This window comes from Cricetulus griseus, chromosome 3 (genome assembly GCF_003668045.3).
Source record: "Cricetulus griseus strain 17A/GY chromosome 3, alternate assembly CriGri-PICRH-1.0, whole genome shotgun sequence".
NCBI classification, from domain to species: domain Eukaryota; kingdom Metazoa; phylum Chordata; class Mammalia; order Rodentia; family Cricetidae; genus Cricetulus; species Cricetulus griseus.
Window position 1 is genome coordinate 21,241,929 of NC_048596.1, and position 26,673 is coordinate 21,268,601.

Here is a 26,673-nt window from a genome sequence, read left to right on the forward strand (position 1 = left end):
GCCTTTTGGTATGAAGCCTCTGGCTGGCTAGGATTTGAGCAGCACCCTCATTCATATGGTTTTTGAAGAGAACTAAAGAATCATTTCATTAACTATTAAATGTGTAAACTGGTGACAGATGCAGGCAGAATCTAAGTTAGATTTTATTTTAGTTTGCCTGTCTCTTCATGAAGACAGAAAAAAACCCCCCACTTTTTCTTCCATTTGAGTTGCGCATAGCTGCTTAATTCTGCCAATTCAAGGACTAGGCCCAGGCACAGCCAACTGTTACCATCAGGAAGAATGCTAATGGGCTACAGGAGTACCTCTTGCCTTGGAGTATGCACATACTACCCAGACCCATGAAACACTGTGACCTTCCGAATCCTCAGGTGACTCGATTCGCAAAGGTCTACATTCTTCTTGCCTTCCTATCAAAGTATAAGTCAACTTTTTCTCCCTGGTCTTAGACTTAGAGAGGTGTTGGTTGGTCATATATATATATATGAAATCTCCTATAGGACACGAACTTAATTTAACCAATACATAGAAAGAAATAACTTTTTCCAAGCCAAGCTTTGGGATAGATGTTGGAGTTCCTATTCTGTAGGTGCGTGGCAGCCAAGGATAGACACTGAGATAGTAATGACAGGCACAGAATGAATGTGGAAGTGTGAACAAGTGGATTTACCCAGCCTGGCCTCACTTGAGCTCTTTCTCTGGCCTTTCAAGCTGCCCACTAGTCCTGCTTTAGTTTGGTGTCACCTGCACTCTTATTAGAAGGATGATTGGGAATATAGTGTATTTTCAGAGTGCTGGCTGGACCAGCCATGGAAGATCTGACCTCCAGTCCTGACTCTGCTATATGCCTTCAGGCAAGACAATTAACCTTGAATCTCAAGGTTTTCATTTGTGAATAGAAATATTATCTGGCCCTCCAACCTGCTGGTGTGCCCAGTGATATGGCCAAGATGGGTAATATGGGTCTAAGAGCCACAAAAAAACTGTAAACCATGGTGTAAGTGAACACACCATGTCAGATGACTTACTTAATTGAAATCTGAAGCTGGTCTTTGGCTCCTATTCAAGAAACAACATTGTCATTGAGGAGGTGACATTTTCCTGGCAAGCTTCTTGCCCTTTCCATGGATTTTATCAAGCTGGAAAAAGAGCAGCCCACAGCAGGGAAGACCAGAGCCTGGCATTGTAGGAGAGCCATAGCTATGAGAACAGGGCTCCTCTGCTTCCAGAAGGGTGTTCACTGTTAGTCCGTTCCTTGATTGGATGTACTGCTCATTTACATCTGGCAAACTGATGCAGGTATGGGTGCCGTTAGCAGTACCTTTTTTACCTTTATGTCTGGGCATCTTGAAAAACTGATACTTTGGACCCAAGTTATTTAACAAAACCTGTTCTTCACTTAGCATTAACCTTGGCAGTCAACTATCCTGCAAACAGCATTCAAGAAAAAAATGAGTTAATACTCTTAGGCAGCTTTCCAAAAGAGTTGGTATGTTTGTACATTTTATGGAAAAAAAAAAACCTAACCTATTCCCAGGAAACGGTTTATAAATAGTTTTTTGTAAAAATAACAAATATGAAGTAGGTTTCATGAAAATCCATCACTCCAGATTATAGCATGTACCAATGTTTTAAAGCCATCATTCGATAATGGTTTTGTCTTTTCGGACATTGTGCTTCGTTTCACCAAATAAAGGCAGAAGCTGGGCTGGAGAGATGGCTCAGTTGGTAAACTGCTAGAGGACCCAAGTTCAGTTCCCAGAGAAAGAGTAAAAGAACCAGCCTAGCACTGGAGAGGCAGAGCCAGAGCCAGGCAGATCTCTTAGGATTTTCTGGCCAGCCAGCCTAGCCTGATTGGCAAGCCCTAAGCTAATGAGAGCCCCTGGTTCAGAAAACAAGGTAACTGGTCCCTAAGGAACAGCACCTAAAGTTATCCTCTGATATTTACATACATGTGCATGGAAATGTAAACACACCTGTACATACATGTGGACACACGCACACTCACACTCGGGTGAATGCACGCATGTGGCGGGCACTATTAATATCTGAATGGGCAGGTCTTCTCCTTCGAGATGGAAACTTTAGAGGAAGCTGAGCTAGATGCAAGAGGATAGATTTCAGCATATATTCCCCTCTAGTTTCAAATCATATTTCAGTTAAAGAAAGTCTCGAACAGGTGCCCATATCTTCCACCTGTAACAGCAAGAATGAATGAATGGTATAGATATTTGTAGGTTCTCTGGAGAAGGGCTTGGTAAAAATCGCTAACAGTTTTCAGTCTTCTCTGCAGGCAGCAAGGGGCTATGCAGCTCTGTCAGTGCACCCAGGGAGGACTGCTGTGAACTGTAGTTGCACTGACGGCCTGTAGGTGGGGCTGGCAGTATGCTCTCCTGTGCCATCTGCATTATGGCTAGGAGGCAGCTAAGTTTCTGGTGTGATATCTTCTATCTCAGAAGAAACCGTGTACATTTTTGTATTTCAGATTGTTATAGAAAGATCACATCTCAATCTTTTGTAATTTTCAAAGTTATTAAGAACACAAGAACTTGAGCAAACCCTGACCATCAAACACTTCTGCTCCATATGAGTATAACAACTCCCCTTATTGGGAAACTTGGTTTGATTTCTAATCATCCGTTTTTAGTGTTTTCCAAAAGTAGCTGATATTCCCCAGATAGAGTGCCAGAGCTTTAATACATATTTGATGAAATATTAAATCACAGAATCAAATTATCAATCTATGTGACACTTTTTAGTGTACTATAAAGTGAGGAATCTAACTTTGGAATGCACGTAACCCAGAAGTTTTCTCCCCTGTTCTGTTCTTTCTGTCTTGTCCAGCTTTTCTGTCACTTAATTTTTTCTCAAACCTGTAACATTTATTTGTTAGAACACAGAGTATATTCTGTCTGTCCTCATTCCCCACGGATGCTTGTTTAAAATGTTTTTCACTTGTGTCCTCTATTTTGACTTACATCATTCTTCACTTTGTCGTGTATGACACATGGTATCTCACCTACTCATGTGCCATTAAAGATGCAGTATTAACCAATTGGCTTTTCTAAAGTATCGTTATTTGCATTTATTTTTGAAAAACTTAAAGCAGCCTTGCAAATAAATACTAAAACTGTCTTAGCCCATAAACACTGTGTGTTTTTATTCTGACATAGATGCTGAATGTTTGGTGTACTCACCAGTTTATATGCTCACAGCTCATATTTCTTTACAAGAGGAGATAAGGGTTTTCTTTTCTCCAATGCTGAAATGTTTGAGGAATACTGTTCCACCCACATTTAGCTTTGTGGTGAAGAGTCGCAGTGTGGTGCCGAATCCTCCATCTCCAGTCCATCTGCCTCTGCTGTGGGTCTGAAAACAAATCCCTCGTGGCTCCCTACCTCAGTTTCCCTGTTTTTATGAACACATCCCCTCCCTCCAGTTTCAGTACCCTATTTTTGCTGGTGTCAGTAAAACTGACGGTCACTGCTGTTGAAGCAGGTGCTGTATAGCCCAAAGCCACTGCATCTCTACTGGCCTGTGCCTGTGTAATCTTTTGCATAATGTTATCCTTCTCTTTCTTCCATTTCCCTGTCACCAACCCTTATAGAGTCGGGATATAAGCCCAGAAGAGATAGATTTAAAGAATGAACCTTGGTATAAATTCTTTTCGGAATTGGAGTTTGGGAAACCGGTAAGTGTGAGAGCTTCAGTGGCTATACACCTTGTGAAATAATGCTGTTGGTGCATTGTTGCTGCTACAGAATCAGGTCTGTGTGCGGGAGTCAGCAGTGGGAACAGCCATGACAGTTGTCAATAGTCGGGTTGTCTTATCTTACTACAATCTACAGGCTTTCCCACAAGAAGGGACAGTGAGTTCTGGGATACACCTTCCTAGAACATCCAGAGAGTGTGACCAAGGTATCACTTGTCCTAGGGCCTCCCTCTGCCACATCCAACAAATATGGCATATGTGATGGGTGGCATTTTTTTTCTGCCATCCAGTCACTGTTTTAACCACTCTTGAGGGTATACTGAAGACAGGCATGGGAATGCATCACTGAGAAGGCCAGTGTTGCAGTGGCAGTGCTTCAGATCATGCTTCTAAAGCATGCATGTGAGGCAGGTGTCTGAGCAGGCCAAAAAGGGTGCTTCTCTGGGCAGCTACAACTCTACTCCATCCCAGTTAAAGGCAGCTTTTAGGAAATTATTTCTCTGAGTTATGCTAGCATTTTCCAGGATTTGGAATGGAGGGTAGAATTCTAGAAAATTTAATGTTTGGCAGCTTTCCTGAGGTATTTCTGAACTGGCATCACAAATTGACTTTGGTCCTTAAGGAGGGAGTTCCTTAGTCCTTCGCCCAGATGAGTTTGAAGCATGAGGATAATCTGAACTCATCTTCCACCCAAGGTGATGGACTTTTAACCCGTAGTTATTTTGAATTTCCAATTGTAACTGCAAAAAGAATGTATAGGTGCAAGAGTGAAGCATAGAAAAAGGAAACAGACATGTGTATGAGACTCTGACCATTGGTTTTGGTCTTGGATGATTGTTTTGTTTGCAGATAGGAACTTGTTTCATAGTTCAGTAAAATGTTAAATTCCGTGCTTTGCATTTTTCATTAAGAAAAAGTCAATGGAAAGTCATGCTGTGCTTTGGAGTTGCTGAATTAGTTTAAAGATGCTGAGCTTGTAAGTTCAGGTGTCTTCTGAGTTAGGAGGGCCCAGTTTCCTACATTCCACTTGTAGGAACAGGTATTCCTCCCTTCTGGGCCTTCCTCCATGCATAGCGTCCCTGCCCCCACCCCATCTGTATTGATGAAAGAGCACCACCTAGGGACAGTGGAGAGGAAGCATCTAGCCCAACTGCACTTAGCTTTTCTCTCCCCTCCTCAGAGCTTTGGTGCACAGTGCACAGCTCATTTCTTCTCTCTCTCTCTCTCTCTCTCTCTCTCTCTCTCTCTCTCTCTCTCTCTCTCTCTCTCTCTCTCTCTCCTCGCTCTTTTTCTCTCCTTTTCTGCTGTTTATGGACACACCAGTCTTTTCCACTTGCAAAAAACAAACAGTATCTCAATCCCTTTCCTTAAAACCTGCTCAATTAGTGAACATATTGGTAGGTGTAGTCTCCTCAAAGCACTGTGATTGTTGTTCACAGCAGTGACGTCATACTGCACTCACGGAAAGCAAGAGACATTTGTTTTGGATTGCTGTCTCCAGAATCCATGCCAATGAATTTTGAAATCCCTTTCAGGATCTACAGATTGTTAGCCATCCCCTCATCTACCAAATAACTAAACTAGTTTAATCTGAAATACTACCTTTTTGCAACAGTTAGGGAACTTTCTTTTAAATGATAACTAGTAGTATGTTTTCATAAATCTATCACTGTAAATAATGTTTGTTGATATTAGACAGTAGTTCAGCACCAGCCTTTAGTAAACAGGTCCTGAGAATAACTTTATAAGTTAACAGTTCTACAAAACACTGTGTAAGTTATCTCATATAAGCATGGAGAAACCAGGCCATTTGTCAAATAATGCCTTGTCTTGGGATGGGGGGTGTTATTTTTGTATAGCCTCAACTTTTGAAGACTTGCCAAAAGAACATGGGTCAGATCCCTAGGAACATCTGTGAGAGAATGTTTACATATGACTTGAGACATCCCCAGGGTGGACTTGTTATCTAGCTGAACCAATGGAGCTGAGGAAGGAACAGGCGAGAAAGTGAGAACTTTTCCTTCTCTCCATGTTTAATTATAATGAAACACAGGGGGCAGCGCTGTGAAGCAGGCATAAACCATGGAAGCTGCTTTGGAAGACATGTTAGCCATTCATGAAAAGAAGGCATCTGCCAACTCACATGAGTCATCATCTCTACTTTGTTTCTGTTGTTCTCACACCAACTTAGGACCATTATTCCTGAGTCAGTGCCCCTAGAACTTTGGTACAGACAGTTGCTGAGCTGCTCCCCCCCCTCCTCCTCTCCTAAAGCCCCTCAAAAAGAACTGAAAACTGCAACAAGATCTGATTGTTGACCTGTAAGTTGTCACAAAATTACAAATAATTCAAGAATCCAGGGACCATTGGTGGCTGATTTATTCAAAGCAAATTTAATTTGTAGACAATTGCTTATGGAATTTTGTGGCAAAGAAAGTAAGAAAGGACTAAAGATCACACATGTAAAAAGCCCACTTCCCAGACAAACATGGAGTGTATTAAGCGCTAAGAATGAGTGGTAGCTGCATTATCACTGACCTTATCACAGAATTCACATACAAGAGGACCTGCTGCTGTTAGCAAACACAGCCAGAGTCCATTTGCCTTTTCTGAAGAGGTGTTACAGAGAACACGAGCACCAGTCTTTTAGTCTCCTTTTCCCTCCAGTTTCTACAGAAATTGATTCGATTTCTAGGCACAAACTCAAGACGATGTTTCCCAAATGTTAAGCCCTTCAAATGCTTCTGTAGAGTTGACATGAAACTTGTGTGCCATCTTAGAAGCTCTTAATGAGCTCCTGTTTCTGATCTCCCAGAAGTCATATTTTGGGAGATCTTGAGTGTAGTCACAGTCAGAAAATCCCTTCTATGTTAGAAGTCTCTGCAAGTTTGCATAGCTCTCACTCCATACATACTCTTGTTAAGCCTACAGCATTCTCCTGGCAGATTCCCATCTCTCTGATTCTCCATGAAGGGGCCAAGGGCAAGCAGCATGACTCTGATCTGCTGAGGAGGATGGGGTGTGTCTCTAGTGATAGCTTTCATGCCAGCTACAATGCTGGTATGAGATGGTCACCTCCTATGTTTGAACTCCCACTCTGGATGCCATTGAACCCCACTCTGGGTGCTGTGCTACAAACCAGAGTCACCTTTACCTTTAGTACAGGTTGCCCTCCATTGGCCAAGTCTGTAGATTTACACATCTATTGACATGCAATGATTTTTTTTTTCTTTTACCATAGTCGAGACTATTTCAAAAATGTAAACTTTCCGGTGTTAGTCTTTGTGTGTAAAGAACATTAAGGAATTAGAGTTTCTAATTTGTTCAGATTTTATTGGTGCTTTTTTCCCCCTTTAATTTTAAATTTCCAATATTGAGGATCTGGGGTTGATTTAGTCTTGAGTGCTTTCAGGTTCCCCCCTCCCCAGGGGACAGACAACTTTGTGTCCTCAGGCAGGGTCCCAGCCCTTTGCTTTGAGTTCACCTTTCTGTGTTGGTCTGGTTCCTAGCGTGCCCCTCTTTGTTTGAGCCCCCAGTGCCCCCCCATCCCCCGTGTTTGTCTTTATGTGTTTATGCTCATTTCTTCATTTCCTCCTCTGCTTCCCGTCAGCCTCCCAAAAAGATATGGGACTATACTCCTGGAGACTGCTCTATCCTTCCTAGAGAGGATAGGAAGGTAATCCCGAGCCTCCTCCGCGGACTGTGTGCTAGACCTCTAGCTTTGGGTGCCGTGAGTGTGTTGTGGCTTTTGTGTTCTTTTCTTAAATCTTTTTTTTTTTTTTTTTAACTTAGTAACTTGTTTGGCCTGGTGATGAAACTATATTTAACAAAGTCTGTGAGACATATACTAATGTTTAGAGGATTTTAAAAAAAACCAAAAAACTCTTGTCACAGTCATTAAACTCTGACACAGAGGAAGCAGGCCTGTCCTCACAGGTAGGTTTTTGTGGCATTTTAGTTCTCATTTGAAATAGAATCGATGTCTGAAGCTCTGACACCCAGGGTTTCACTTAACCTGTCTAATATTGCTCTCTCTGTTTTCATGTCTGTAGACTAATTTCTAGTGAGCTCTTGCAATTGAGTCAGGCCTTCATGACCCTATTAAAATATAACTCTAAGGGGAAAAAAAACCCTCATTTTCAAACTTAACCTTCCATTCCTTCTCCTTTTCTCTAAACTAAAACATTCTTTCTCATCTTTTCTTTCTTGAACCAGACTAATCTAGAAAAAGATCTCAACTTCTGCCAAGCAGAGTTAGAGGCAGATTTAGAGAAAGTGGAGACGGTTAATAAGTCACCCAGTGCAAACTCGCCACAGGTATTTCTCAGTTTTTCTCTCCATATTGGTTGCTTTTCAAGCCCTGCTTTGTTTTCTTCTCTGTTCTTTGACTTTATGTTGTGGAGATGACAGAGGGTGATGCTGCTAGCTTTACGATGCTTGGCTTTCTGAATCCTGTTTACACACATATGCACACTCACATGCACACACACATACTCACATGTGTGTGCACACTCCTGCAGGCATGCACATGTGCTCATGCAGACACACATGCATGCACACACATGCACACACAGTCAGTTTTTTTGTTTGGATTCCTTTCGAGCTTGGCATCTTCCTTAAATGGGTTTTTCAAATGCGTATAGGATAGCTGAGAATTTGGACTCTCCCCTACCCACCATGCCCTGTACTTTTTCTTTGGCCACCATTTAAAGTTCTTTCCTTTGCCTTCTTTGAATTTCCAAAGTGCTGTTTGTGGGGGGTGGTTTTTCTTACCTTCTTTGTAAGAAGAAGGGAGATGCCAACCTCAGAGGTCATATTGAGAGACACAGCAGCAGTAGCTGGGCTCAAGGCAACAGAAATAGAAATGGTATTTGTCATTGTAGAGGTCAGCAAGTTCTCAACAGAAAACATACTCCAGATAGCAAACAGCTTGGAAACAGGCATTTGAAACTGGGCCTGTGTTAAAATACAGGTGTTAAAAGGTTGGAAGGGCTAAGGAGACAGCCAAGACTATAATGATACCCTGTCTCAAAATACAAACCAAACCAAACAACAAAATAATAATGAAATAAATAAAAGTTATAATAAAAAATCTCCCAGTTTGATTTGCCATCCACGTCAGGCAGCTCACAACCACCTCCAGCTAGCTCCAAAGCCTCTGACCTCCACGAGTAAGCGCATCACTCACAAGCATACACTCACATGCAGAACCACAGTTTTTTTAAAAAAAATAATTTACTCATTGCATGTCTGTATGTCTGTGTGAGGGTGTCAGGGCCCCTGAAACTGGAGTTGCAAGCAGTTGTGAGCTAGCTGCCAGGTTGTTGCTGGGAATCGAACCCCAGCCCTCTGAGTGAGCAGCCAGTGCTCTTTGTTTGCTGAAGTGTGCTTTGGGTTCCCTGACAAAACTGAAGAAATTCTTATGAGAAAATAATGGCTTTAGAAGAAATAAAATAGTAATGTAGACACTTCTGCAATGGCCAGGAAGGGCCACACACTATGGGAGATGTGCACTTAATACTGGATCTGGGCTGTATGTAAACATGACTGAGACTCGGTCAGACCACTAGTGCAAGGAAGTTGTGCACAAAAGTCAGGTGTGTGGCTCCAGACTCAAACCCAGGAAGGGGCAGAGAAACCACTGTTTTATGGTAGCCTCCTTGTGTGTCTGGGATAAAAGAGTGAAGCTAGTGAGCTATGGCAGTCATGGCCGCCTCCTTTGGGTCCATTGAGGTACCAGTGGATGAAGTTAGCAGCGGTTAGGCCCCTTTCCTCCATCAGACTTGAAAGGAGGCAAAGAGGTAAGTTGTCTGTCACACGCTCAGTTGAGGCAGACAGGTTATCGGGTGCAGAAAGGTAAAGTGGGATTTCTGACAGCATGGATACTGGAACCTGGTATAATTATTGTGGGATTGAAGTTTCAAAGAAGACACTATCCCAGCCTGTTCTGGAATGAGTTCTGGCTGTGGGTATGGCCTAGTAACAACGGCTGTCATGCTGGATGAGAAGTCCATAGTAATAGGCTGGCTAAAACGAATCAAGAGATGCTTTCAAAGTAGTCAAACTTAACAAGGGAACTCAGGCAGAGATGGGACGCAGCAGAACAGGGCCCGAACCCTGCCAGAGACACCATGGTGCAAGGAGGTGTCTGATGCATCCACAAACATTTTCTGTTGTTACTGCACTGGTGCTATTAGTCTTGACTGTATGTGAGCCATGCTTTCAGGGGCTCTATACATGCACAAAAGAGACTGCTTTCAGGACATGACAGTTGAGGCCACACTTAATGGGGATATCCATTTTGAGGCACTAGGGAAACATAAAATGTACATGTTCAAAAGGATAAGACAAAAATCTCAGGTGGGAATGGGGGGATGGGCAGGTTTGGGAAAGACTGTAGACTCAGGAGTGTGACTGAGGAGATGCTGAGTTTCCTTCAGATCACTGATGTAGCTAAAGATGTTTTTGAGTGAGAGAGCACCATTCCCTTAGAGAAGATGAATTGAAGGCAGAAAACGGGAGTGCCAGAGGGTGAGGAGGCCACTGCAGTAGTTCAAGCGGACCATCGTGGGAGTCCACTCTGTGGAGACACCAACAGGGAGGAGGGGAGGACAGATGGAGAGAGGCTGCCAAGGGAGTTCTATTGGGTTACTTTACATAGTTGGCATGAGGAATGATGAGCTTGGGAGAGGGAAAGAGATGGATAACTTTAGGGTTTGGGTCTAGCAGCTAGAAGAGTGTGGTTCTGAGCACGTTGAGGAAGCTAGAAAGAGAATCGATGCAGAGGTAAAGTCATGGAGTTGGTTTCAGGTCTTTGACTTCTGAGGTGCTGGCTGGAGATCGGGTATGGGTATCCAGAAGGCAGCAGGAACGGTAAAACTAGATCTTAGGAAGCAGTCAAAGGCTTAAAAAGCCCATCAGAGTTGCCTGCAGGGAGGTGATTGTGGGGGTCTTGGGAGTCAGTGAAGACATCCACCTGTCAGCAAGTAAAAGGTTGAGCTGTAGGGACTAACAGCTACCCACTCGGATGTTGGATGGCGTTAGCAAGACAAGGTGAGGCACAGGAAGGACTGTTCAGACACATGGAGGGATGCATGTTGTGGAGCAAGAGGAGAAATGCAGAACTACCCAGCTAGCTGCCCCAGAGAGATCCTAAGAAATGGATTTGGGGTAGTAAAATGGCTCAGTGAATGGAAGCTGCTTGCTGTCCAAGCCTGGCAACCTGGGTCCCATCCCTGGAGCTGGATAAAGTAGGTGGGAGGAGAGAACTGACAAAGTTGTTCTCTGACCTCCATGTGTGCTCCATGGCACACATACCCTCCCCGACACAGTAATAAAGAAATAAATAATTTAAAAAAGATGAACTCCTAGGCTAGGTCCAGGCAGTGGGTTGTAGAAATTTATATAGACTTTGATTTCTGGGTATTAGCTTATGAAAAGGAATCTGTCCTGCAGGGTGTAGCATTATTGAGGGCATTTGGGGTAGAGACACATGGATGGACGGAAGGAGAGGACAGGAACGGGTGGTGGTGACCCAGAAGGGCTTAACAGGGTCAAAGTTTTTCACTATGGAGTACTGGCATGGTCTTCAAAAGTAGAATCCCAGGATGGGCAAGTGCCAAGAGGTAGGCATCTCATGACAGGAGGTGGACAGGTGACACCAATATAGCTAGAAGGGATAGAGGGTGATGGGGTGTGTTGGTTGGGGGATGGTGTGAACAAAGCCTCTCTGAGAAGTAATGGGTGTGGAGGAGGAGAGGCAAACCTCACCCTGGGACACCAGTGCCTTTAAGGGAAAAGGACCCAGACTGACAGGTTGGAGCTGAAGGCTAAGTGAGGAGCCACCAATGAAGCCACCTCTCCTCCCTGTCATCTCCTCTTCCCTAATCCACAGTCTCTTCCTCCACTTTCAGTATCCTTTTCCCTAAGTCTCTCTTCTCTGGGTAGTTTGTTTTCCTTAAAATGGTTATTAGTAGAGATTATAGCCATTAAATAGGAGTATCTGTAAAAGTTAACTTCTACATTGATTTACTTAACACAAATATATTGAACCCTTGGCATTTTTTTTTTCTCTAATGCAACCAAAGAACCTCTGAATTACAGAATTACATTGCTTTCGCTTCTTAGTAGCTATTGACTGACTTCTTCCTTTCCTTAGTGGCCTGTAGTTTTATGAAGCATCCCCCAACCCGTGCTGACAGTGTTGTTACTGGATCTTATGAAATTGTGTCTCATTCTCATACTTCTCAACTTACAGGCATAAATGAATTGTGTAAACTTGGTGTGATCAACTTAAAATGCATTTTTTTTTAAATGTAGTTTCTACCTAGAGTGTGTTGTGACCCTCCTGAGCGTGGCGTTTGGGGTGCATGGAAGGATCTACAGTGGGCTTGGCAGGGTTTCTGAGACTGGGGAGGCTCAGGTGGAGGGGCTTCTGCTCCCCGGGATTACTGCTGAGGATAAATGTGAGCTGAAGTCCACCTCTGACCCACCTACGTTATGGCTTCATCTCCTGTGAGGCAAAAGATGAGAGCCTGGCACCCACCTCCCCACCAAAATCTTTGTGTCCAAGCCCCCTGTCCCTCAGGGGCACTGTCTACATGACCAAACAGAAGTGGCTTGTCTCCTTTCCCTTGCTTTGCAACCTGTAATACACACAAATCACTGCCTTTCTCTTTTCACACTGTTCCTTTTCCTTTTTATTTTACAGAGCTCAGCAATCAGCCCAGATGTCACATCAGAGCCTCCTGGATAGTAAGTAGCCACTCAGTGTTTTCAGGGCCCAGTGTATCATGGCCTAGACAAGGGTGAGAAAGGCTGGTGGTTTGGACCCAGACTGTGCTAGGTGGTGAGGGCTTTGGTGCTGAGGAGGGCTCAGGACAGTGGGCTGTCCCAGGCTTTGGGCTTTAACTTCCAGTAGTTTGATGGTATTGTAGTTTTCTTTTGTTCTCTCTTTCTCTGAATTAATGTTACAGTGATTCATGTTGCCTTCCATTGGCTTCTCTCCGGGTTGATAACTTTACCTTTGGAATGTGAAGTTATTTGTCTACATTTATTTTATTTCTTTTTCGTGCGTGTGTGTGTGTGTGTGTGTGTGTGTGTGTGTGTGTGTGTGTGTGTGTGTGTGTGTGTGTGTGTGTCACACAGGGAGAGATAGAGAGAGGGAGAGAGTGTGTATAAATGTGGGGTGTGGCTGTGGAGGTTAGAGAACAAGCTTTGGGAATCAGTTCTCTGTTCTCTGTTCACTGTGAACTCTGGGAATCTAACTGGGTCATCAGGCTTACACAGTAGGTGCGTCTGTCTGCTTTGTCTTCTTATTGGCCTGTTTGTCTACATTTGAATCAAAATTGTCCTCAGTGGAACCTTGAGGGGAGGGAGTGTAGCTAGGATGTACCAGACCTGGAATAATGATAGAGGGGCAGATAGTGGGATTAGGGCCTTAGGCTAGTTCTGTTTTATGGGATGAAAATCTAGAGCCTAGATTTTCATATGGACATGTATTTTTTCCCCCTTCTGTCAATTCTTAAGATTTTTGACTGTACAATGAACGTACCTCCCATTCACTTCTTCATGGAGTAACTGATACTGTCTAGGGAGTACAGGAATGGGTTTATTTTCTTATTGAAGGGCAGGAAAGAAATGGAAATCTTGGGGTGTCCCAGCGGGCTACCATATGATACCTGAGAGGTTAGGGTATCCTCTTGGTTTTTAGTTTCATTAATAAAAGAATTTAAGAATGGATAGCCAGAAGCCTGAAGACAGCTTATTAGAACTTAAAAGGAGAGCCCCAGGGCATCAATCCCTAGCTGCCTGGAAGGAAGAAAGAGGACTGAGAAGGAACAAAGCCATGCTGCTTGAGATAGGCCCTCATAGGTCACCACCTGGCAGCAGGCAGCCTCGTGGTCAGCACAGGAGCTTTTGACAAAGTAAGGAAGCCAAAGTGTGAATTACAGAGTTAAAAAGCAGACTTAAGTCCTGGCCAGCAGCTGACAGAAAAAGACTGTGGCTAGATCCACAAGGACTTCATTGGAGGTGGGAATTCTGGGAAAGAAAGCACATTATCATAAGGTGAAACTGCCTTACTAGAGATGACCCCATACCCAAGCCACCCCATTGCATTAATCTTTATGGGAGGGAGACAAGGGCGTGTCTCCAACTACAGGTAGATCCCATTCTTTACATACCAGTCCTCCCTCAAACCCGCTCCCAGCATGCCTTTCCCAGGGCTTTCCCATGCAGCTGTTATCCGGGCTGAGGGCTGAACGTTGTTATCAGGGCTACCCTTATCTTGCCCCAGTAGATTGGTAGTAGATAGCAAACTCCTGAGCTGTATAAACAAGTACTAACTGGACTTTCTTAAGGCCAGGCTCATGTTAGTGCTTCTGGCCTCAGCCTCTCTGCCAACTATCTGAATTGTTTGTGTATACTTTCCTAATTGCTAATTAGAAACTCCCTAAGGGCGAGGGCTTCCATCTCCAGGGTGCCAGGTAGACCTGATAAAATAGAGGTGAGGTAGGTTTTGGATGCACTGGGTGCTTTAACCAGGGTTCTCTGCCCCCTTGCTTCAGGGTTGCCTGGAGTTAACCACTGCTGCCTGGCCTTCCCTCTGCCTCTCATCTACCTGAACTACACTGGGCAGAGAAGCCTGCTTCACCGAGTGCCCCCAGCCCAGTAAATTCCTTAGGTCTGCTAGTACTATGCCGCTTATCACAATAGAAATTTTGGTATGGTACCTTGACTGTCTGGGACTCAGGGACCTATTTACTGCATACTTCTCTTTATGCCAGGCACCAGGTACCCTACCAGCTTCAGATCTTAGCATTTCATCCAGTTTGTCCTACCAAGTATTTCAGATGAGCTGCCCACTCCCCACCAAGGTAAAACTGAGGTCTGTGGAGACTTGTTTCAGTAATATAAGTAAGACTGGAAACTTGCTGTGGTGGTGCACACCGTTAACCCCACAAAGTGAGTATAACAAATGAAAGAAAAGTGGCAGCGGAATGAAGCAGTGAGGGTTAAAAGTAGAAATCACTACCGTGGTCAGTCAGGGTTAAGAACACAGGTCTCAACATGCTTATTTGTTTATTGAGCACTTAGTATGCGCTAGGTCCTGCCTTCATGTTATTCCTCTGCAAGTCCCAGGAGCAGGTATAATCACCAGACTCCAGTGTACTGGTGTGGAAATGGGCACACTAGAGCAGTGTTCTGCCCACAGTTTCATAGCTGCTGTGTGAATGCTCTACCCAGAGTACGAGCAGTGATGCTCAGGGCCAGGTGTTAGTAGTAGAACCTCACCTAAACTATCCGGATGCAAACTTGGTAATAATATAGCTGAAGGCTCAATAAAGCTTGCCAATTTTAAGCTATTAAATACAATATGAACAACTCCTTGCGATACTGGCCTAGCAGGATTGAAGGTGATGAATGCGAAGTGCTTAAAGAGGCCACTTTTTTTAAGGCACTCTGAGCCTTTATGATGATATTTGATGTGATGTTTTCCTAGCCAATCTTCCTCTCTCCCTCCCTCTCTCTTTTTCTGTTGATGGGGTCTCATTGTGTAGCCTTGGTTGTCCTGGAACTCTGTGCAGACCAGGCTGGCCTCAAAACTCATAGAGATCTGCCTGCCTCTGCTTCCTTAGTGCTGGGGTTAACGGTGTGCACCACCACAGCAAGTTTCCAGTCTTACTTATATTACTGAAACAAGTCTCCACAGACCTCAGTTTTACTTTGGTGGGGAGTGGGCAGCTCATCTGAAATACTTGGTAGGACAAACTGGATGAAATGCTAAGATCTAAAGCCGGTAGGGTACCTGGTGCCTGGCATAAAGAGAAGTATGCAGTAAATAGGTTCCTGAGTCACAATTAACTGGACTCCAGCTTTCCAAGTACAGAGGCAGGATGTTTGCATGCTGAAACTGGGGCCTCTTGATGGAGCTACTGGGGTGAGATTTTGAGGGAAACATTGCCAAGGAATGAGGAGACAATAACAGCTTTCTGAAACCCACAGAATTAGTTATAAAGCCACTTTCTTGGGCAGATTGAAGTGTAGAATTTTGTTCATGAACATTGATTATCTCACAATTTTAATAGTGGTGGGTGTAGCAATATGCCAGATGATTAAAAGTTCAAGGCCTGTCTGGGGGATGGGAAACATTGACCCAAAGGACAAACAAACAAGCAAAAAATGATGATGATGATGAAGGCAGCCCCAGGGCAGCAGGGCTTGGGGAGGGTGGGAATACAGTCAACCACAGTCTATTCATAGTCAACCATAGTTCCAGTATCCTAACACAGTGATCAGTCCTGTCCCTCAAGTGCATTTTTTTATAGTTACTATCACAGTGTTTACCTGGTTTTTATAATTGTTATTCTTCAAGTGTTTCCAGATCTTCAAGTTTGTAATTTTCATCTAACCATTACGTATCCTTTCACCATATTAAAACTGTCTTCGCCTAACCAAAAGAACTTTATGTAACCAGCAGATGGCACTCAAGGAAAAGCTTCTCTTTCTGAACCAGCAGAGAGCAGTTTCCTTGATCTGGGAACAAAACACATCCTGTAGTGCTATATAAAACACTGGAGATTCCCCAGCCTTAAAAATATACTATAAGGTGATAGGTGTAGTTTTTGAGTTTAGAATCATTTATTCCATCAGCATTTGTTAAACGACCTTACTAGACACCAGGTTTAGGAAGATTGATGCAGTTAACAATCTGCCAGGGCTCACTGTGAAACAGATTTGTTAGCAGTAACTTGAATCCAGCGAGGCTAATGTAATGCTGGGACCCAGAAGGGAGTGGGCACCTTTTACTGTGTGGAGGGTGAGAGATAAAGGGAGGCTTTGTAGAGCTAGGGAAACAAAATGAGTAACGGGAACATTATATTATAAACTTTTTTTTGTTGTTTTTCAAAACAGGGTTTCTCTGTGTAGCTTTGGAGCCTATCCTGACACTCGCTCTGGGGACCAGGCTGGCCTCGAACTCACAGAGGTCTGCCTGCCTCTGCCTCCCGCCTCAGGCGGGTCCCCTGAAATCGTTGTTATAAAGCCCTTAGCACGAGGTAGTGGCAGGAGCTATGTCACTCATGCTGGAGGCACTTAGGCACTATAAGATGCAGTCACCACTGCATCTTAGGGACTCCTCTCTTCCTTGATTCCTGGGTTCCGGTACTACTTGTTCCTGGGATGGAGTCTTGGCAGATGATACTTGGTGATAATGATAATAAAACTCGAATACCCTTGATTCCTGCAGTGTGTGAACCACTGCCTCATTGGTCAGAGAGGAAAGTATTCTAAGACACCATCAGAGAGTACAATCAACATGGCATCCAATGGTGTGACTGAGGTTCTGGCTCTGCAATCTGCTGGTCCTGCATTCTTGACAGGCTAGCTAATCTACAAGTGCTGCATTTCCTTATCTGAAAACTGAGAGAAGAGGTGTGTGTGCCTGCATATGTGTGTGTGTGTGTGTGTGTGTGTGTGTGTGTGTGTGTGTGTGTGTGTGCACGTGCTCACGTGCCTTCCATGTCATACATACTTTTTTGCCATACATGTCATACATACAGATTGTTATCTGTAATTATGGGGACTCAAAGGCTGAAGCTTTGCACAAAATGAAGTGCTGGGTTTGTGGAATATGAAAAATTCCATCGGTGGGTAGACAGGAAGACAAATGGACAGATGTGTGATAAGGAAGTACCTTTCAATGTTCCCTGGAGAACCTAGGTGGGGATTGATATGAGTGGCCACTCTTACCATTCTTTAAGCTTTTCTATACATTTGATAATACAATAAAAACTGGGGTGAATTAATTCCATAAGGCTGTTGGTTTTCAAAGCTGACAAATCTTATAATGATAACAATAGGCTGATACCACGAGTATCAGAAGTATATAGCAGAAGCCTATATACTTTTACGAGAAAGACAGTCTCTTCTTGGGGAATGAGGAGGTATATGGAGTAGAGGAAGAAAGAGAAGGGGTATGTGTCATGTTAATACTGCAGGCTAGAGCACAAGAAGAGCAGATATGCAAAGGAGGAGTTCAGTGAGGAAACGCTTGGTTTTTTTCTCCTGTGTCACACTCATTCCAAAAAGAATTTACATTAGCTTGAAAAATACCTAGATTTCAAAGAAGATAAAGTAAACGAAGACCTAGAGAAATGGCTCAGTAGTTGGGAACCTTACTGTTCGTTCTTGCCGAGGAACCAGGTTGGTGTATAGCAGCTCACAACTGTCTATAACGCCAGCTCCAGGGCATCTCTGCCCTCTTCTGGCTTCTCTGGGCATTGCACCTATGTGGTACACATGACTGTATGTACAGGCACACACTCATACATATAAAAGAAATAGACATTGCTGGGAAACCATCATGGAACTGATCCAGACCCCCTGAATGTGGGTGTAAGTGAAGAGGCCTGGGCAATCTATGGGGCCTCTGGTAGTAAATCAGTATTTATCCCTAGCATATGAATGGACTTTGGGAGCCCATTCCACATAGAGGGATACTCTCTCAGCCTAGACACGTGGGGGAGGGCCTAGGCCCTGCTCCAAATGATATGACAGACTTTGAAGACCCCCATGGAAGGCCTCACCCTCCCTGGGGAGCAGAAAGGGGATGAGATAGGGGGCTAGTGGGGGCAGGGGAGGAGAGGAGGGAGCGGGAACTAGGATTGACATGTAAAACAAGCTTGTTTCTAATTTAAATTTTTAAAAAATCTGAAAAATAAATAAGTAAATAGGAAAAAAAAAGCATAAATGAATCAGAAGCTGGAGTGATGGCTCACCAGTTAAGAGCAGTTGTAGGTCTTGCAAGTTCAGTTCCCAGCACCCTTATGCTGGCTCACAACCATTCATAACTCTATTTCCTAGGTGTCTAGTGCCTTTTTCTAACCTTTGTGGGTACCAGACATGTATGTGATACAAATACATGCATGTGGGTGAAACACTCATATATATATATATATATATATATATATATATATATATATATATCATAAGTTTTAAAACAAAGTTCACGCTTTAAAAATAATAAATGAAGCAAATAATTGGGCCACAGCGTGTGAATGATAAATGCTGCCAGGTTCTGACAAAAGCTTTGAAAGAAGTAAATGCGGGATGTGGCTGTTCCGTTGGGCATGGTGGTATATGCCACACACGGAGGCTGAGACAGGAAGATCACCTGGGCCAGAAGCTCAGAACAAAATCCTAGCTGTGATAAGGGCACATAGAGTTCCAGAGTCTGACCCTGCTCAGTTGCTGGTTTCCCTGAAGCCACAGGGAAAGAGTGCTAGGGCTCTCTTCCTTTGCTGGTGATTTTGATGTTTCTGTCAGTCAAAGCTCTCATGCAAAGTAACCTAGGAGATATAATCTAGGTCATGGACGTGAATTTTCTGTCCATACCTCAGTACTCTGTATCTTTTGCTCGTGTCCCTGATTGTACCATCGTGCGTATAGCCACTCAGCTCCCTGTTATCCTACCCACCCCTTTTCTGTTTTTTTTTAAAGATAGATCTCACTGTGTAGCTCAGGCTGGCCTCAGACTTAAACTCCTCCTGCTCCAGCCTCCCAGGTGCTGGGATCACAGGCCCTTATTTATTCTGTAGAGCACAAATGGAGTCATTACACCTTGGAAGCTTTGTTGCTTAGATAGTGTCCCTGTGCACCCAGGGCATGGTGGCCTGCCATCTGCAGAAGTCTGTGTTTAAATGAACAAGCCCTGAGAAAGCCCAGGGCTTGAGCAGAAACCAGTTTTCTTCTCAGCTGGTGACAAACAGGCTTTTTAGGAGAATATTGAACAAGCTAACTTTCTATGTTTTTTCTCCCTCCCCTTTTCTCTTTTAAAATTACCTTGCTCGTAGTATATATTCTTCCAACTTCCATGCAGTGAAGAGAGAATCAGATGGGACCCCCGGGGTTCACACTAGCTTGGAAAATGAGAGGCAGATTTATAAGAGTGTCTTGGAAGGTGGCGACATCCCTCTTCAGGGCCTGAGTGGGCTCAAGCGACCCTCCAGCTCAGCTTCCACTAAAGGTAACCAACAGGCTGAAGACTGCAGGCGTCTGTCTCCTACATGCCTGCTACCTGAGTGTTGGCAGCAGGTGGACCTCAGCAACAGGGACAGCTCTGCCTATTCAGGTCCATGTCCAGGCCTTGGAGCCTTCTTGTGCCCCTCACTTATTTTCTTGCCGGCCATTTTTCTTTCTGGTATTAATGGTCCCCATCCCCACCCCCAACCTTGCTCTCTCTGAAACATTTCTCTCTCTCTCTCTCTCTCTTTTTTTTTTTTGTTGTTCTAATTCCCTTTTCCTAGAGTTAGCTGAGCTTCAGCCTTTCCTAACTGGCAGGGTGGCCATTTCTTTCGTTGCATCTTTGCACCTGCTTTGCAGCACAAATTATTTTGCTTCTGGACATCAGTTGGAGACTTTTTAAAGCCCTTATAACAAATGAGCATGTTACCTCTCCTCTTTTCCTTTCTTTTTTTTTTTTCTTCTTCTTCTTAAAGGCAGCTTACAGCTTTAACCTAATGGGTGTGTTTATTTTATTCTGCATGCTTACCAGTGGATCGTAAAGGCGGGAATGCTCACATGATTTCTTCATCATCAGTCCATAGCCGAACGTTTTACACTAGCAATGCTTTAGGCCCTGGGTGTAAGCACAAGAAACCCCTGTCGGCTGCGAAAGCCTGCATTTCGGAGATCCTTCCTTCTAAATTCAAACCCAGGCTCTCTGCTCCCAGCGCTCTTTTGCAGGAACAGAAGAGTGTCCTGTTGCCCTCAGAGAAGGCTCAGAGCTGTGAGAATCTTTGTGTTTCTTTGAATGATTCCAAGAGAGGCCTCCCACTCCGGGTTGGGGGAAGCATCGAGAACCTGCTCATGCGCTCCCGGAGGGATTATGACAGCAGATCCAGTAGCACCATGAGCCTACAGGAGTATGGCACCAGCGCCAGGAGGCCCTGCCCTCTTTCCAGGAAGGCCGGACTGCACTTCTCCATGTTCTACCGGGACATGCACCAGATCAACCGAGCTGGCCTTTCCTTAGGATCCATCTCCTCCTCAAGTGTGCGGGATCTTGCCTCCCACTTTGAAAGGAGCAGCCTGGCGTTAGCCAGGGGTGAGCTGGGCGCTAGCCAAGAGGGCTCAGAGCATATCCCCAAGCACACCGTGTCTTCCCGGATCACGGCCTTTGAGCAGCTCATTCAGAGGTCCCGGTCCATGCCATCCCTGGACTTCTCTGGCCGGCTGAGCAAATCCCCCACACCTGTGCTGTCTAGGAGCAGCCTGCTTTCAGCTCGTTCAGCCGAGTCCCTCCTAGAGTCTACCAAGCTCCGTCCCAGAGAGATGGATGGGATGAACTCTGCAGAGGTCTACGCATCCCCCACATGTAGCAATATGGTGGACCATGCCTTGAGTTTCAGGAGCCTTGTGCCTTCTGAGCCCCTTTCTATCTGTTCCGATGAGCTAGACCACTGTTCAAACCTTTCTAATGACAGCAGGGAGGGCAGCGGCGGCAGTGTTCATGGAGACTTCCCCAAACATCGTCTCAACAAGTGCAAGGGCACCTGCCCGGCCTCGTACACCCGCTTCACCACTATCCGCAAGCATGAGCAGCAGCAGCAGTCCTCCAGGCAGCCAGACTGGCGCTCCGATTCCAGGGGGGACAAGAACAGTCTCCTCAGAAATATCTACTTGATGAGCCCCCTCCCTTTTCGGTTGAAAAAACCCCTCCAACACCACCCTAGACAGCCTTCCCCCAGTGACTCCTCAGGGCCCCCTGCCCGCCAACAGGCAGACCTCCCCAGCCAGGGCCCTCAGGACAAGCCCCACTCTGCCGGGAAACCCATGGTCCCCACCCGCCTGTCTTCCCGACACACCATGGCAAGGCTTAGCCACAACTCAGAGCCCTCTCTGGACAGATCCGCAGGCCTGGAGGACTGCACAGGGGCCATTAATAACGGAAACCCTGTGCCCTACTCAGACCATGGCTTGGACAGGAACAACAATCCACAAAGTGAACTGGCAGCGGCCCATGGAGGTGGCATTTTGTGTGTTTGACCAGTCTCACCTCCCCTGTCTCCACTTGGCTTGCTCTGTCCCTCCCTCTGTGTGCCCTTGGTGCTCATCTTCTGCCTCGTCTTTTGCTTCTGTTTGTTTTGCTTGGCAATTAACCATGGCTTGTAGTGGCTGCACTTCTTTAAAACACAAATCCCCCACTTCATTTAGACTAACCACCAAACTGTTTCGAAAGAAAAATTGGCCGTTTAGCTCGTATCCAAGAACTGGGTTCATTTGAACTCCCAAACCCCTGTTCGCATCAATCCCCAGCCTCCCTGTGGTTTTTTGAGAGGCAGCCTCTCTCCGTGGCCCCGTGTGTGTGAGTGTATATGGTCTGTCCCTGTTAGAGCCTGCACGCCTCTTTGTAGGGATGCTTAAAAGAATGTCCCTTTCTTTGCTCACCTTTGGCCTTCTGGTGAGTCGTCTTTGTATTAAATCCAAAGAGCAGGTGGGGTGGGGGCTTGGGGTTTTTTCCTTGAGAATTTGTTATGGAGTATTACTCAGCAATGTTTATAAACTTGACTTTAATAATAGAAAAAGCCCTGGCTGCCCACTAACCCTTGGCCCATTTTAACTCTGCTGTGTTGTTTTGAAGATTCCGAGTCACCAAGACATTTTATACCAGCTGATTACCTGGAGTCCGCAGAAGAATTTATCCGGAGAAGGCATGACGATAAAGAGGTAATGTTCCCATCTTAACCTTTGTTTTTCTTGTTCAGAGAGAAAAACAATGAAGGAACTGAACTTTCTAGAAACCCATCAGAAGGGTGAGGTGGTACAGTGACCAGAAGTGTTGATGGTTCCTCCTGGGCAAGTTTTTTAAAGATATGGACTGGGCTCCATTCCCTTTCCCAGAAAGTGGGGCTAACTGATTTCTCTCTGGTCACTGGGTTATAAATGCCACCTCCCCTCAGCCTAGTGCAGGGAGGTAACATGGCCCACATTGTACTTTGCCTTGGAAGCTTGGAAACCGGAGTTTACATTCTCCTCCTTCCTCCCAACAGTGCATCCCATGTTGTTCTCTAAGGAAATCCCTTCCCCCTTTTTCTCAGGTACTCATAATTGGTACAAAGCAGACTTCAAATTAGAGTAAAATAGAAGGAAAATAGGAGAGTGAGAGTACTGGCCACTCTACATTTTCTGAGTGATTTGAATAAGTTCTTGTAATTCTGCCAGCTTTAATTCAGAAGAGAGATGTCTCATTAATGCTGGCAAACTCCAAACAAGAACTTCGAAGTCTGGATGTTTTCTTAGAGCTACTGAAATGTCTCTGTGTGGGATGATTTTCGGGGCTGGAATAGAGCCTGTCGTGGGAATCTAGGAAAATGTCATCCTGTATATCAGCTGGGTGGGCAGAATTGTCACTTCTGCTATGATAAAGCTTTACAGTATGCATGTTATAGCTGCACATTCCAAGGAAAGGGGAGTCCCATAGATTAGATAAGTTCAGTGTCCACTTTCCTGTCATTTGTTAAGAGATGCACAAATACTTTGAACTGCTGGCAGTGGGGGAGGATGTTCGATTATCACAACTGTCCCCATCCCCCTTTCCTACATTCGTCTGGCTTGAGTGGTCCAAGAGTTTAGGTAGAGTTTCCTTAAGGATTTAAGACAAGTCTGACTTTGAGGACTCTTATTATAATCATTGTTGTTGGATGGTGGAAAACAAACATGCCTCTCCTGTAGACACCATATCTGTCTATCAGAAGCCAGGGAGGAGTTTGACGTCCAGAATTGTTTAAATTACCAAATCCAAAACTCACAAGTGGGCCAATAGTTGGTGGTGCACTCCTTTAATCCCAACACTAAGGAGGCAGAGGCAGGCGGATCTCTGTGAGTTCGAGGCCAGCCTGGTCTCCAGAGTGAGTGCCAGGACAGCCTCCAAAGCTACACAGAGAAACCCTGTCTCGGAACCCCCCCCCAAAAAAAAAAAAAAACTCACAAATGATGAGTGTCTGTCAGGACTCAGAGAAGATCCCTTTCCAGACTTTACTGTACTTGTTGTGTCAGAGAGACCCAAGTTCTCATGCCATGAGAGGAAAGATAAAATTCCACTTTAGTAATAAAACCCTGGTATTCGATATGGCAGGTTTGGTGTGTGAGTCTCACTAAGAGGCATATTTTACTGACTTGGTTTAACAGCAAATCCATTGAAAGCTGCCTTTGCAGCATGTGAAACTTTCGTCCTTGGTGATGCTGGTGCACAGATCTTGAAGTGGTTTGTCTTTCCTTGTGGATATGGACTCTGTGGTTAAACCACAGACCTGGTGGATTTACTGAGTCAGGTTTAAGTACCTGGTTTAAGCCTTTTCCATTCAATATCTGCCCCACAGATAATGAACCGACAGCCATAGCACCAGTGCTTTTGGACAGGGCCTCAAGGATGTCCACTCCACTGCTATAGAAACAGTCCAGGAGAGTGTTAGTCTGCACCCTTTTATGCAAATCCATTCCTTTTGACACTGGTGATAGTGGCCTTTCAGAAAAGGAGAACCTGTATGTTCTTGAAGGGTCTTCAGTGGTCACCAAGCCAACTTTCTTGTTTTATTCAACAAGGGTATGACTTGAACAGGGACACCTCCTGACTGTGCTTAGCCAGAAACTAAGGCCCACGCTTCCTGGGGCAACACTTTTTCTGTGACATCGTGCTTTGCAAAGCACATCTTGCTTATTCTTTATTATAGGTTTCTAAGTGTTGGAAGACCCATAGCCATTTGTTGAGTTGGGTTTTTTGTTTTTGTTTTTGTTTTTTTGTTTTTGTTTTTTTTTTTTTTTGTAGACCCCAAAGGAAAACTGGGCCATTATCCTTTGGAGCTGAGTGTCACATGAGTTATTTAACTGTCAGCTGGAAGAAGACTTATGTTTAATTGAGTGTGTTAATAATTACCAGTTCTAATAAATACTTTCCCACCAGGAATATTAATCCCAGGAATGAAAATTGTACTGGTGTAAGGAAAGGCATTAAAATTCTTTTCTATTGGGCCATTGGAATAAGGCATGGATTGTATTTTATGAAAAGCAACATGGATTATTTGAAAAAGTCTTGATGAGAAATAGATGGTTATTTTCTTTTTAAAATATATTTCTTAGTATTGTTTGGGAATTTCATGCAAACATACATGTTTGAATCAAATCTCTCCCCCACAACCTCTACTCTAACTCATCCCATACCTCTCCCCCAACTTTCCCTCCTAACCTTTTAATTTTCTTAATAGGGCTATCTGTTTCTTTTAATTCCAGATGCCAGTTGTTTTTTCTACTGTTATCTACATCATTCCCTAAAACTCAGCTCCATTTCACTTAATATAGAAACAAGTCAGTGAGACAGTAGCGAGGTCCTCTGTCAGTCACATGAAGAACCTTTGTTGTATATCCTTAGGCCTTCTGAAACTTATGTCCAGGGGAACAAGTTGGCTCTTCTAGGAGAGGGTCACATTCTCTGAAAAGGGCAGCTTAGCTATGTGGAGAGCATGGGGACAAAAAAAATGACCTAATCGCTGAATAGTCAAGACCCACAGCCTCCGAGGCCTGGCGTAGTCAGGGGAAAACAGCACACCCTGATCCTATCTTGGAAACACTGTGCAACTGTATCATTCATTGTCTAAGGCAGATAGAGATGCCAGTTGCCAAACAAACGTGATTATAGTGCCTAGGCTTTATGTACCCTTGGGTCACCCGGCCTTTGTTGCCAGAAGGTTCAGACTTTGGACTGAGCGCAGGAATTGTCAGCCAGACAGAGAGGTCATATAGAATATGTGTCCTAATATCCCAATGTCCCTAGTTTCTTCTGGGCAGTACTCTCTCCTTCCTACAAAATATATAATGGATAATTACCATGGGAACATAGGAATTGTGGCCGTAAGTAAGTCCCTTTCACACTGACCCTTAACGTCTTCTCTTTATTCACCCATACCTTCTTCCTTAGTTGCTTATATGGCCATTACCCATTAAACTGAACCAGATAATTCACTGCCCATTTTATGCAATTTCATGGCAGAAACTTTTAGCGGACCAGAGACGACTTAAGCGCGAGCAAGAAGAGGCCGATATTGCAGCTCGACGCCACACGGGTGTCATCCCGACGCATCATCAGTTTATCACTAATGAGCGCTTTGGGGACCTCCTCAATATAGATGATACTGCAAAAAGGAAATCTGGGTTAGAGGTCTGTTTTGGTCGCCGCCAACTGCTGCTTGATCCAAAGCAATATTTGACTTCCTTTGGCATTGCCCTCTCCAGGCCAATTTAGTTCTCCAAACAGCGTCTGTCATCCTGGCTTCCCTAGCCTTGCTTTGCCTCTTTTGTGGCTGGTGAATAGACATGAATGAGCCCCACTATGTCCTGTGCTGTCTATGTTCAGCATGCCTGGCTGTGGGACTGGGATCTGCTGGCGCACACTCCTACTGCATGCTTAGAGCATTGGCTGCCTCATGAGTTCAATCCTCTCCATCTTGCATTTGACCGTGGTACCATGTTGCATTGTGTTCTGCTTAGAAACTGTGTCCCTTTGGCCATGTGTCTCAGAAGCTTGGGTGTGAACAACCCAAGGGTTTTCTGTAAAGAGATGGTTAATGAAGCTTTCGTTAATTAAAGTTACCTAAGGACCTTTTATAGCATTGACAGAGGGCCCCAAACTTAGTGGTGTTGCTGTTGAAAGCTCAGAGAGCAGAACTGATTGCTCAGTGGTGCTGAAGCATTTTGCTGAGATTTGGACCTCTGACTTCTGCAGCAAGGATAAACCTGTGGAGAGGATAAGAACACTCTGAAGAGACGTTTCATCTGCTACCTTAGTCTCGACATTCCTACACTTAAACCAGAAGAGTTTAATATTATGCTAGGAATGAAGAGCAAGAGTGTAGTGATTTTACCCAGGTCTTGCCTCCCACATCCAGGTCAATGTGGTAGATCAAAGG

General features: G+C 44.5%; 1 protein-coding gene across 23 annotated transcripts in view; it reads left to right on the forward strand.

Moving 5' to 3' along the window:
* The window catches only part of Sorbs1 (sorbin and SH3 domain containing 1), a 226,232-nt gene that overhangs the window by 170,620 nt on the left and 28,939 nt on the right, over nucleotides 1–26,673 (forward strand). For 13 of the 23 annotated variants that reach the window (XM_035441838.1, XM_035441844.1, XM_035441845.1 and 10 more), the window contains 5 exons: nucleotides 3,608–3,691; nucleotides 12,423–12,466; nucleotides 19,567–19,739; nucleotides 22,356–22,441; nucleotides 25,758–25,925. In XM_035441838.1, coding sequence (XP_035297729.1) covers nucleotides 3,608–3,691; nucleotides 12,423–12,466; nucleotides 19,567–19,739; nucleotides 22,356–22,441; nucleotides 25,758–25,925 — 555 coding nt within the window. Of the gene's footprint in view, nucleotides 1–3,607; nucleotides 3,692–7,322; nucleotides 7,389–7,927; nucleotides 8,030–12,422; nucleotides 12,467–19,566; nucleotides 19,740–22,355; nucleotides 22,442–25,757; nucleotides 25,926–26,673 lie in introns of all 23 variants that reach the window. The other 10 variants (XM_035441848.1, XM_035441851.1, XM_035441857.1 and 7 more) reach the window with 4 other exon arrangements.